Here is a 12,997-nt window from a genome sequence, read left to right as displayed (position 1 = left end):
TACCCCGACAAATCACATAGCATCTATAAAGTATAAAATAAGCAATAAATAGGATAACGGGGCTACAACTTTCATAACGACGGTCGTTACACCGTATTTGATGCATATGCTCATATCAAAAATTAGTACGACGTGACATCCGAAGGGGTTGATCTTGACGGAATGTCCTATCTTTTTTGGTCTTAGAAAAATGTCCCCTTTTTATACTTGAAAACAATAGTTCTTTAATTGTTAAAGCTTAGAAATTTTTGTTTGATCAAATTCACTATAAAAGGATTAAAAACAAATATTCTTGATAATTCCTTGACACTTCGTGCAACTATTTTTCAGCCAGTATGTACCCACCAAAAAGGATCCACACATATGATTCTATCTTATTCTAACTCCTCTTAATAATCCAAAAGTATTTGAAATTGTCAAATGGAAAACAATTACAAGTTAGTTTAAAATAAAGTACTTACTCATTTGACGTGGCTTTCTTCACTCCTAACTCAGCATTTTGATTTCCTATCTTACATCCTAATTATTCATAACAAGAACTTCAATCTTGACTTAGGTTCCAAAACTTTTATTAGTAAGAAAATTCAAAAACAAACAGCTTGGTGTATTAACCTTCAGTTATATACGCAACATAATACAAGGAAGTTGGAGCACATCAAATCTAGCATACGTAACTTTACTTTGCATTTTTGCACTTTTGCGAGAGACTATTCAAAATTGTGAATAAGATATCTAAATCACAGAGTACCCACGTGAGTTATGTTACGCAACGCCTTCCTGATGATCTTTGGAAGGGCAACGTAAGGCTAAGCAACCGATGTCAGTGCGGTTGCTGTCCGCCAATGAGGTCCTCGCCGCACGCTAGACTAGATTGTCAGTGCTGTGCGGGAAAACCAATGTCGTAAGCAAATTGCGGAAGCTGAGAGAGAATTGGGTTTTGAATGATGATGATGATTTTATTGATGAATGAAAATGCTGATTACAATGATGCGGTGTCGAGGGGGAGAGACACCAGAAAATGCTTGCTTGTTTGGTCCCCCTTAATAATGCTTAAAAAAATAAACCAACATTACAAGACTAGTCCTAATAAAGCTGTAGAAGCACACTGAAATGAAAATGATGAAAACTAGTCTATGATTACAATGAAAAGGACTTAGATTATTACAAGGAAAAACTAAGTCTGATGGCAGCATCTTTGTCTTGCGGGTCTGCGCGCGCGTTGCTGTGGGCGCGCGCGACACTTGATGTGTTGGCCTGAGGCTGGGCACTGGTGCTTGGCATCAGGGTCTGTGCGCGAGGCGCTGCTGGAATGGGCCTGCAGCTGGGCGCTGGCGAGGCATCAGGATCTGCGCGCGCGGCATTGTCAGGGCGCGCGGCGCTGTTGTCATTGGCCAGCCCTTGGGCGCTGGCGAGAGGCATCGGTGGGGCGACAGAGGCACATGTGCGCTTGTCACTTGGCGCAGCCAAGACCACGGGGCCGACCATGGCACTAGGCATTGTGAGGCTTGCTAGGCCGCCATGGGGCGCGGCCAAGGGGTCATGGGGCATGTCTGGAAAGCAGCCCATGACATTCTCCCCCACCTGAGTTGGCGCCGTCCTCGGAGCCTTATGATGATGATGATTCTGATGGTTGTTGGATGGGAGGTCTGCGCCCCTCTGTTCTTTGAGCTTGCTGTTGTAGCGAAGCAATGATTTCATGCGGCTGACATGGAAGACTGGATGGATCTTCCACCAGGATGGAGTTTTGACCTGGTATGTGGACTTCCCAATGCGTTTTTCAATGGGCAGGGGCCCGATGTATTTTTGTTGCAGCCGAGGGTCATGGGTCCTTTCTGCAAACAAGTACCGCTTTGGGATGCATAACATTACTTTGTCCCCTGGTTGATGTTGGGCAAAGCAAAGCTTTTGTTCGGTGAACTTTTTTGCCCGCTCTTGGGCCCTGATGAGATAGCTCCGCACTATCTCCATGTTGCGCTCCCATTCGCTCGAGAAGTTGGCAGCTCGAGGAGATTTTGGCATGGTTGATGCATTCACCATTTGCGGGAGAAGCGGTTGCTGTCCGGTAACAATTTCAAAAGGGCTCTTGTTTGTATGATGGCTCTTTTGAGAATTGAAACACAGTTGAGCAGCATCCAGGAGCTTCACCCAATGCTTCTGTGATCCGGTTGCGAAGTTGCGGAGATATTCCTCCAGCATGTCATCGAACCGGTCTGTCTGGCCATCCGATGGGGGATGGATGTCTGAGTTGTGACTCAATGTTGACCCAAAGCACCTGAAGAGATGGGTCCAAAAGTTGCTAGTGAAGCGTGAGTCGCGCCTACTAACAATGTTTTTGGGCAGGCCCCAATGTTTGACAATGTGCGAGAAGAAGAGTCGAGCTGTATCTTCTGCTGAGATGTTTTGCGGGGCTGCTATGAAAGTTGCATAGTCTGAGAACTGATCTATGACAACCATGATGGATGCAAGATTGCCGACTTGGGGCAATCCCGTGATGAATCTGAGGGAAACACTTTCCCATGGTCTCTGAGGGACATGTAATGGCTGCGAGGGTCCCGGCTGTGATGAGTGATCCGACTTGTCCTTGTTGGCATGGCTGACAAGTCTTCACACGATGATGAGCGTCACCAGTCTTTTGAGGCCGATGACATGATGGTTGATTGTTGCTGCGAAGGGTAGCCTGAACCTGAGGTTCATGTCTGTTGACTACCTTCTCCAACTGCATGGCCGAGATGTTTTCAGCGGCCATCTTTATGGGAAAGCATGGTATGGTGCAGGGCTTGGCCCCGTTTTCTCCCATCATCAGGAGCATGTTGGCAAATGGTACTGGAATGGTGTTGGTTTGCCTCATAAACTCCAAACCCACTATGATGTCGAAGTCATCTATGATTGCGATGCGCAGGTCGATGCTTCCTTTGTATGGGCCAAGTTTCACTGGGACATTTGTAGTTGTTCCACCCAATGTCTGAGGTGGTGAGTTGATAGCCTTGACGCGGCCTTTGCTCTTTTGTACCACAAGACCTAGGCGCTCTACTTGCGTTGATGACAAGTAGTTATGGGTGGCACCCGTGTCTATCAATGCGTGAAGGGGCTTGCCGTTCACTTTCAATTCGACGAACATTAGGGTCCTCGCTTGTTTAGGAGGCCTCTCGTCCATCTTTTCTTTCCCTTTCTTGGTGATAGGGACTGATGTCTTCTTAGGAGGACATGCACTGGTTCCCGCTAAGGCATGTGGGATAGAGCCAACAATTGCATTGAAGGCGCCTACCTGGTCGTCTTCGGATGTGTCTGATGCATCTGTCTCATCCTCGATAGTCTGATGAGCATTGACCTTGATGTTTGGGCATTCATTGTTCCAATGTGCCCCGCCGCAATGACGGCATTCTGAGGGAGGCTTTCTCCCCTGATTGTTGTTGATGGATGCAGCACTGTTGCTGTTGGAGGGAGGAGTCTTAGTTTTGGATGCACTCCGATCTCCCCCACTTTTGCTTGGGCCACCTTGCTGGGATGGTGCCCGTTGAATCCCCCTCGGACAGATGGCTGGGGCCTGTCATTCTGAGTTCCCAAATGATAATCGCCAAGGCATTCTGCAGCTTGAATGGCCTTGGGCAGGGTGTCTACCCGTTGTCGCTGTAGTTCCATACGGGCATGAGGTTTCAAACCTTCTATGAATGCGAAGAGTTTGTCTTTGTCCCCCATGTCGCGTATGTTTAGCATGAGTGCGGAGAATTTGCGCACGTACTCCCTCACTGATCTGGTGTGGCGGAGGTCCCGTAGCTTTCTCCTTGAATTGTATTCCACGTTTTCGGGAAAGAACTGCAGGCGTATGACTACCTTCAATTCGTCCCATGTCTGAAGAGTATCTTCACCGGCCTTGATGGCTTCGTATTTGACCCGCCACCAAAGTTTGGCATCGCCCTGAAGATACATGGCAGCAGTCGCTACCTTTTTGGATTCCTCCAAATGGCCCACGGCATCGAAGTATTGTTCGATGTCGAAGATGAAGTTTTCCACTTCTTTAGCATCCCGGGATCCGTCGTATGGCTTTGGCTCCGGTATCTTAAGCTTTTGTGGAATGGGGGTGAGGTCTGCTGCACCCCTGATGTGATGGTCGCCTTCTCGAAGTAGACTCTGTAAGGCAGCATTGACGACATTAAGCTTGTCTGTCAAGTCATTTATGGTTTGCTGCATGGCAGTTAGTCTGTCTGCCTCATGTTGTTGATGGGCTAAATCGTCGGCACGCTCCTGTTGGAGGTCCTCAAATTTGCCATGAATATTGGCAGTTTCGATGGCTGCCGTTTGTCGGTCCTCGTCGGAGTCACGACTGATGTTTGCAATGTCATTTTCGGCCTGCCGCATTCGGCGGTCCAGGTCGTCCAACCTTTGCACTAGGTTGTTGTTTTGATCAGGCACCGTATCCACGATGGGTCGTAATCGGTCAACCGTCTCTTCTAGGGATGCTAGACGCTCCCCATGATTCACCATGGTCAGAAATGGTGATGATGGCAAATGTTCCCTCGTCCGATGTCGAGCCTAGGCTCTGATACCAACTGTTACGCAACGCCTTCCTGATGATCTTTGGAAGGGCAACGTAAGGCTAAGCAACCGATGTCAGTGCGGTTGCTGTCCGCCAATGAGGTCCTCGCCGCACGCTAGACTAGATTGTCAGTGTCGTGCGGGAAAACCAATGTCGTAAGCAAATTGCGGAAGCTGAGAGAGAATTGGGTTTTGAATGATGATGATGATTTTATTGATGAATGAAAATGCTGATTACAATGATGCGGTGTCGAGGGGGAGAGACACCAGAAAATGCTTGCTTGAAAATGTTTGATTGTTTGGTCCCCCTTAATAATGCTTAAAAAAAATAAACCAACATTACAAGACTAGTCCTAATAAAGCTGTAGAAGCACACTGAAATGAAAATGATGAAAACTAGTCTATGATTACAATGAAAAGGACTTAGATTATTACAAGGAAAAACTAAGTCCGATGGCAGCATCTTTGTCTTGCGGGTCTGCGCGCGCGTTGCTGTGGGCGCGCGCGACACTTGATGTGCTGGCCTGAGGCTGGGCACTGGTTCTTGGCATCAGGGTCTGTGCGCGAGGCACTGCTGGAATGGGCCTGCAGCTGGGCGCTGGCGAGGCATCAGGATCTGCGCGCGCGGCATTGTCAGGGCGCGCGGCGCTGTTGTCATTGGCCAGCCCTTGGGCGCTGGCGAGAGGCATCAGTGGGGCGACAGAGGCACATGCGCGCTTGTCACTTGGCGCAGCCAAGACTACGGGGCCGACCATGGCGCTAGGCATTGTGAGGCTTGCTAGGCCGCCATGGGGCACGGCCAAGGGGTCATGGGGCATGTCTGGAAAGCAGCCAATGACAGTTATCATGATCCTAGCCAAAGCTTGTCCCCCACAAGCCAAAAATGTTGATACACCAAATCTAGACATGAAAAGAAAAATGGCCAAAGTACTAAAAGGTATGAGTGACAATTTCACCAATTTGAAACCAAACGTCCAAACCAATAGTTATTATATTTCATCTATCACTTTTGAAGACAAAAAGAATAAGAATTCTTTCTTCAAATAATTTCAATGGATACTTGGGTGACATATTGAGAAGGCTAGGGGGAAGAAGAAACTAAACTACTACCACACTAGCTTTTTCTCTTTTCTTGTCACTTCATCAAATATCCCAAAGGCCAAAACAATCCGTTTTTGTTTTTCATATGCCAAAGACAAGCTCTAATTCTCCTTCAATGTCAATGAGCGTGAATCACCAAATGTATTACAGAACTAAAAATAAATAAAAGCATATTTGAACGGAAGATGAGCGTATTTTTGTTAACACAATGTAATATAATATTTTTGTTAACGCGATGAAACTCCAACTCAAACACTTTACCTACTCTGGTATAAAGTGTGTATATATGTGTGTATTTATATATATACACCTTACAAAACTATAATCGGCATTCTAGAAGCAACTTCTTTATTCTACTCGCTACCGGTTTTGGGTCTTATTAATCTACAATAATCGATAAGAAAATCTAAAAATCTAAGCTACTAAAAAGGATACAGTATTATTTAATATTTGAGGTCTGCAACATCCAATTTTACATCACCTCCTATAATGTTGAAGATAAAGACACAAACCATATTTTTGTTGCAGGAACAAGTAAAAATACAGTAAGCAAATGAAAGGATAAATAAAGTTCTGTTCATAGCTAGGAATCGTAGCTGACGGGCTCGGAAGTTTCTTATGTCCTTTTTCTTTTCTTTTTTTGAAAACCAAAGGGGATGCAACACGAGGACTTCCAGGTCACCCATCCTAGTACTACCCTCCCCCAAACAAGCTAAACTTCGGACTATATAGCGGGCTCAGAAGATATTAGAAACAAAAAGGCATTGTTATACATTTGTTGGTTGCTTTTTTTAACCTCTTTACATTTATGCAAAGAGGTATCATACATAACAGTGGTAATGCATGTCATCACAGGCCTGTCACCTCTGTGACTTTGACCTGAAAATGCATCGCGGTACTGAATCTTTGATACAGTATTTACAAGCACAAAACAACCACATATATTCATTTGCGTGTGAGGGATGCCCTTTTGGCATTGTTCCCACTTCGCAAAGCTCCTCCATTTAGTTTTCTTCGGCCTAGATGAAATGATACGTGGAACTCATTTTCATACTGGCAGCAGATTTCAGCGTCACCGGAGGAAAAAAACCTTCATTCTGCTTCTATAAACGTGGTACAAGAAGTAGAAACAGCGAGAGAGCCCACAAGTTTGACGAAAAAATCCCTGTAGAAGCTGCACACATGGAGTACACCAGATTATCATTTCAGCATGAAGAGTAAAAACATACTAGAACAATTGAGTGATAAGTATAATTCTGGAAGCAAGAGGGAGCAGAGCAGGTGATTAGCAAATAGGAAAAATCTTCAGGACTGAATGAACAATACAACTAGAATAGAAGAGTTCCACTTGCTTTAATCCGTGCCCCTCTCCTCGGCTGAATGAAAGGTAAAGAATATTGAAGACTGATGAATGATTTCTTAACATGCCTCGAGAGCTTATTAGCTTTTCTGTATAAGACAAACAGAAAATGTTCTTGCTACTTACATGACGATGGGGATTTTGAACCTGAAGGTATTCTGTGAGGAGGCTCTGCAACTGAAGGTGTCATTGGAGGTGTCATTGGAGGAGGCTGAGTGTGAGCATACACAACAGAGGGCAATGGGCTCAACGCAGAGAGTTCATGCGGGACTGGTGTTGGAGCATGCATTTTCTGTGGTGGAGAGGGAGCAATATGAGGTGCAGGGACTGGTGACCTAATAGGCGGTAGTACAGGAGGATGACTAGTCGCCTTCCTTGGGAATCTCTCGAAATGACAAGGAGGTTTCGCCACATGACCTTTGTGAGTTGAATGTATAGGGGCAGGTGCAACCACTGGTGCAGACGATGGCACAGGTGCCAATATTGGTGAAACTTTCCTGCTAACTGATCCCCTTTTCTCAGCCCTCGGAGCAGGTGAAATTGCGGGAGCAACATTCGAGCCTTGGCGGTGGTGGTGGCGACTGTGGTGGTGATGGTGTTGAGGGTGATAGGGTTGAGGAGCCGGAGAAGGTGAAGGACTACCAAGAGAATGTTGTAAAATAGAAGACAGGCTAACTTGTTTAACCCTCCCAAATACGGTGTTATTAAGGCCAAGGTTTTTAGAATTAGAACCAATGGTCTGAGCCAACTGCTTCAACCTAGAATTAGAAGGATTTATCCCAACTGCTAAAAGAACTTGACACTGAACAATAGTGGGAGGATTCACCGTCGAGCCTCTTGTATTAGTCAACTTGATATACAAGTTCTGCATCCAAAAGAGAAGTGAGAAATATCAACCAACATGCAAACAGTAAACGTAAATGCTTTTAAATAACAAATAGAAACACACATACTATGCAAGAAGCCAGCAGCCAGCACAATTAGAAACCATGAAATCCTCTACCATGACAAAGGAACCAATGCTTTCACAAGTATTGTCAATATTACGGTATGTAAATACAAGAATAAATATATCTACACATATGTGCAACGTGTGAGTGCATGTACGCTTGTGTGCTAAATAAGTTATTCCTGTAAAGCAGCAGATTCCGAGGGCAAACACTGCGAACCTTTTACACCTCAAAACAGAACTGCAAAAAAATGGAATCACTGAACCATAGTGCTGGTTATCCTAGCAGTTTTTATTGATGACAATCTTTTTACAAAATTGTAATTTGCAGAAGCAGGTCAAATCCTAGAACATCAAATTCAAACCATTTCCAATGCCCTGGAGCTACTATTTATCATTTTCCATTTATTTAATTTCCTTGAAGACAAAAAAGACAGAAAGCTATTACTACACTTAGTCAACTATACGAGTAAACAGACAAGAAGAGCGGTAGGCGTTATGTGGCAGGAACAATAAATAACAATTGTAAATAGAATAGAATGGCCTAAAGACTTGCTTAATGACATCATCATGAATTGCATAAATGACCAACATCAGAGGAAAGCAAAGGATATAAAAGTCAATGCAGGTAACAGCAGTCATATTTGCGCACCTCGTATGATGCAAGGTGTACCCCTGATTTCAGCTGGCTTGTTAATTCATCAAATTTATCTTGAATTTCATCGATGGAGGAGTTCAATGTGAAGTTGAATCGGATCTGCACATTCTGCATGAGGAATCCAATTTGTTTAGGGATCACTGTAATCCCTCCTCTGAGTTTCAGCACATCGAAAGAAAAAGGATCCCCGAACAAAGATGCCGTCAGGTGCAGAAATGATGGGTGAGTAATTACAGTTTCAAATTCGGATCTGACTAGACTCAGAGCAGTTGGAGAAATCCTCATATTTTTCACATCAGAATCAACAGCGAAGACAACCCTTGTTATGTTTGATCCAGTTATATTTTCTAATGATATTATTTCCACCTGTTATAAAAGCATAAATCAGTAAGAATAGGAACAAGTAGCAAAAGCAGTGAAGTCTGAGAGAGGAAAGGAAAAACGAAGAGAAACCACAATTGACATACTTTAGTGTTGGAAACACTTATTTCATCAAAAATATCATCTTCAAGTTGCAAGGTATAATCCTCCATCAAAGAAGCTGGCTTCTCAAGCATGAAACTGGCTACTATGTCATGACCTATAAAGCCCCAAACACAAACGTAGAGACAAATCAATAGGTGAAAGTATATCCAATGTGCAATAATCAGCTGCACTAATTTTTTAAATATATTATTAGATTTTTTTTTTATTATTATTATTAGATATTGAAATTACTATAACAGAAAAAATGAAGAGTTCTCAAAGTAAAGTTTGCAGTGGATGTTATATCCCCATGGATATCACCCACTAACATTTGGAACCTCTTGCTTCTGGGTCACACCCAAGGGATATTCTACTCTATGCCTACAACTAAATATATCAATCGCAACTCAATTATACTAGCACAAGTTGCTTGTGTTGATAAAACTAATACTCATAGAAAAGAAGGCAATGGTAAGCAATTGACAAGAATTTGATTCAAATCTGCAGCAGAGACCAATTAGATACTCCTTTAGTGTCTCGGTATATTCAAATAGGGACTAATATGCATTCTTTCTTTGATAATTCATAGTAAGATTTATTTATTACAAATATTGTTAAAGGGTGGATTGCTAGTTGAGCCACTGACAGATGAAATGAAGATAAAAACTAATGATCAACTCCATATTATGTGATGACATCAATTAGACAACTCAGCTGAACAGAAGAGGTGAGGCGTTAGGAGCTATTTAATGAACTAAATAGACCACCAGATACTCCTCTACTAAGTACTAACAAGGACAGAAAACACATTCACTAAGTTGGCTAAGTGTCAGTTATCAAACTCTCCAGACATTGCATGTTTAGGCTTCTGGATCTAATGGTCCCGGTACTTTACAAACTTATAATCAGCTGTCACATGCCAGTGAATAAGAATATGTAAAAAGGAGCACCCTTTTAAATCCAGTTGGACAATTATCTTTACATGATAGAATGAAAGGTCCTAAAGCAAAAGAAAACAAGGTATCTTTAATTGCTCAGCCATCATTAAAGTCCTGAATTATGGGGTTGTTTCTTGAACTCGTGCATTTAGGATGGAAATGTTAACGTCGGAAAATGTTTAAGAACATAAAAGGGTAGCCTAGTACACTAAGCTCTCACTATGTGTGGAGTCTCAAGAAGGCACGAACCACATTGGTCTATGCACGTAGCCTTACCTTGCATTTCTGCAAGAGGCTGTTTCTGCGACTTGAACACGTGACCTCATGGTCACATGGCGGCAACTTTTACCATTGGCGCTAAAACATAAAGAAAGTAAATCTCGCTTGACCAAATTGGAGTTTTCCTTGCAAGTAAACAACACTAGGGTTATAATGGTAGGGGCTCATACCACAAGGATATCGCTATTAGGTAACAAAAACCTCTTATATGCTCAACTTCACAAGGGTCACATGTCAAACAACTTGTTGGCAATTGACTTTCGTAATAAACTTTCTACAGAAATAAAGTATGACTGAATGTAACAAGGACTATAATGAAAACCACCAAAAAGAAAAACAAAGAGAAAAAAGACAAAAGAAGAGGAAATTTTTGTGAAGAACTGAAACAGTGACAAAGAGGTTGATCATCTTAAGTAACAATATATAATCCTACAATTAAAAAATTATTAAAAAATTAGTTTTATTTCCAGTTTCAATTAAAGGTTATTACTCTCCTCCCACTGAGTCAGAAATGTGCATATTTGTTATAAAAGATTTGATGAAAATTATTTACAACTTACTAAATTAGGAGATTACCTAAAAAGAATTCTAACATAAGCTTTCATACCAGACCAATCAGTCAACAGCCTATGTCATAACACAGCCTTGTTCTCAGCCCAAAAAAAAAAAAAAAATTCACCAGATAAAGAAAAATGACAAACATATATCAGCATTATCCACTACTTCAAAATTGAATTTTTACCATATTATAAAATTAGAAGAAGCCCAAAATCAAAAGCAGCAGTTCATTTAAGCAAAAAGGAAAAAAGAGTTAAAATCAGATTACACCATAAGGTAAACAACCCCACACAAAAAGGGTGATTAGCATCTCAAAAGAAACAAATTAGGAACTTATAATTACTAATTCTAACACAACAAAATTCAAACTTTACTATAGCAAGACAATGTTGATATGAACAAAGCTCAAAATGAAGAAAAGGGGTACCGGTAAACGGCAAAGTTTTTTGCCAAATTTGAGATGGTAATAACAACATCAAAATTGAAAAATTCACTTCATTTCACAAGATTAGAAGAAACCCAAAAATAAAAAACACCAGCTCATTTAAAAAAGGAAAAAAAAAAACTAAAATCAAAATAACACCAAATTAGGAACTCTATAATTACCAATTCTAACACGAAAAAATTCAAACCTTACTATAAAAAACAATGTTGACATTAAAGAAAACCCAACATCAAGAAAAGGGTAATTAGGATCTCAAAAGCAAAACCAAATTAGGAACTCTTACTTACCAATTCTAACACAACGAAAATCAAACTTTACTAAAGAAGACAATGTTAACATTAAAAAAAAAAACTCAAAATCAAGAAAATTAGGTACCTCTAAATTTGGGGTCTAGATCTAGATCCCCAAGATCTCCAGTGTGAAAAAAAGGCAGCAAAAATATAGCAGAAAGCAAAACAGCTCCACCAAACAGCAAAGCAAATACACATCTAAACTTCACAAACCCACTGAATCTGCTGCGGCAACTATTATTCTCTACATTTTGGTCTGTACCATTTGCACCTACTGTTGATATTGGTAATTGATGTTCATCCTCTACTTTGCCCATTGAAAATAATAGTAATGTGGGTTTGGTTCAGTTTTGCTAATCTCCATTTGTGTTGTGAGTGTGTAGTGAGAGAAAGTCCATAGCTTCTTCTTCTTTTCTCTTTCCCTTTTTTTCCTGTGAGTGTGTTGGAGGAGAAAAAGAGAGAGAAAGTGAGAAACTTCCTTTTTGGTAAGACTCAAATAGAGTGGTAATATATGTAGTCCACTTCTTTTCTCCTACTACTTAATTCAACATTGTTAATATGTTACTACTAGTAATTTAATTTATGTGATACATTTTACCATAATAAGGATTTAAGTTATAAGTCATAATAAGGATTTAAGTTATAAGGATGAATAGGGTAAAAATTATTTAGACTAGTTTAAATTTTAATGTAACATGTGTTACTAGATTACTTACCGTTTATATCATGTTATTAATTATATTATCTTATAAATGATCTACTTATGTTTTACGCAGTCAGTGTATTTAACTTAAACTGTATAACTTATTAAGATAATATTGAAATGCAAGTTTCACAAAAAATACATCATATCAAAGTTTAATCATTACTCTCTTTCTATTTTAATTTATGTGGTATAATTTGATTAGGTATGAAGTTTAAGAAGGAAAGTAAAAAATCTTAAATATGTAATGAGATTTTATAGCTATAAAAGTATGCAATTAATTATAAAAGAGAAGTTTAAAGTTTAATTGAATTTAAATATAAAAACAAACTCTAATATTTTTTTATGAATGAATTAATAAGGGGAAGAGATTATGATTTAATGAAGTTATATTTTTTAAGGTTGTAAAAATATAAAATGAGACAGTAATGTTGGTTTGCTACAATGGCGTTTTGTTTTAAGTTGTTGTTTATCGCTTTATCGGTTGGTGTTTTGGATTTTGTAATAAAGTCATATTTGGAAACGAAAGGCTGAAGTTCTCCACGTTTTTTGTCAACTTTGGTCCCTTGTCTTGTCAACATAAATATGGCTAAAAGTTTTTTGAAAAAAAAGGTATAGTAATTTTTTCAAAATATTTTAGGCTAACCTAGAGCTTTTGAATTAATTAAGTCGAGTAATTTCTTAATTAATTTTTTTTAGCAAAAGTTGATTAAACATA

The 12,997-nt window shown here is 40.5% G+C and overlaps 1 protein-coding gene across 1 annotated transcript; it reads right to left on the bottom strand.

Moving 5' to 3' along the window:
* Positions 1-6,365: 6,365 nt before the first annotated feature.
* Positions 6,366-12,079, bottom strand: LOC107791868 (uncharacterized). Its single transcript, XM_016614013.2, has 5 exons — positions 11,662-12,079; positions 9,069-9,181; positions 8,596-8,967; positions 7,121-7,859; positions 6,366-6,808 (listed from the first exon to the last, which is right to left on the bottom strand). Exons 1-5 carry the CDS (start codon positions 11,891-11,893, stop codon positions 6,738-6,740), a joined length of 1,527 nt encoding a protein of 508 aa, XP_016469499.1. The 5' UTR covers positions 11,894-12,079; the 3' UTR covers positions 6,366-6,737.
* Between the last annotated feature and the right edge of the window lie 918 nt (positions 12,080-12,997).

The sequence above is a fragment of the Nicotiana tabacum genome, chromosome 5, assembly GCF_000715075.1.
Source record: "Nicotiana tabacum cultivar K326 chromosome 5, ASM71507v2, whole genome shotgun sequence".
Classification (NCBI taxonomy): domain Eukaryota; kingdom Viridiplantae; phylum Streptophyta; class Magnoliopsida; order Solanales; family Solanaceae; genus Nicotiana; species Nicotiana tabacum.
The sequence above is the reverse complement of the archived record's forward strand: the minus strand, read 5'-3'. Positions and strand labels throughout refer to the sequence as shown.

Coding starts and splice junctions, on each gene's coding strand:
- LOC107791868 (XM_016614013.2), bottom strand. CDS start 11,893: ATGGGCAAAGTAGAGGATGAACATCAATTACCAATATCAACAGTAGGT. Junction 8,968..9,068: donor TAAGTGTTTCCAACACTAAA/GTATGTCAATTG, acceptor CTTTTATAACAG/GTGGAAATAATATCATTAGA. Junction 6,809..7,120: donor TTCAAAATCCCCATCGTCAT/GTAAGTAGCAAG, acceptor CCATGTGTGCAG/CTTCTACAGGGATTTTTTCG.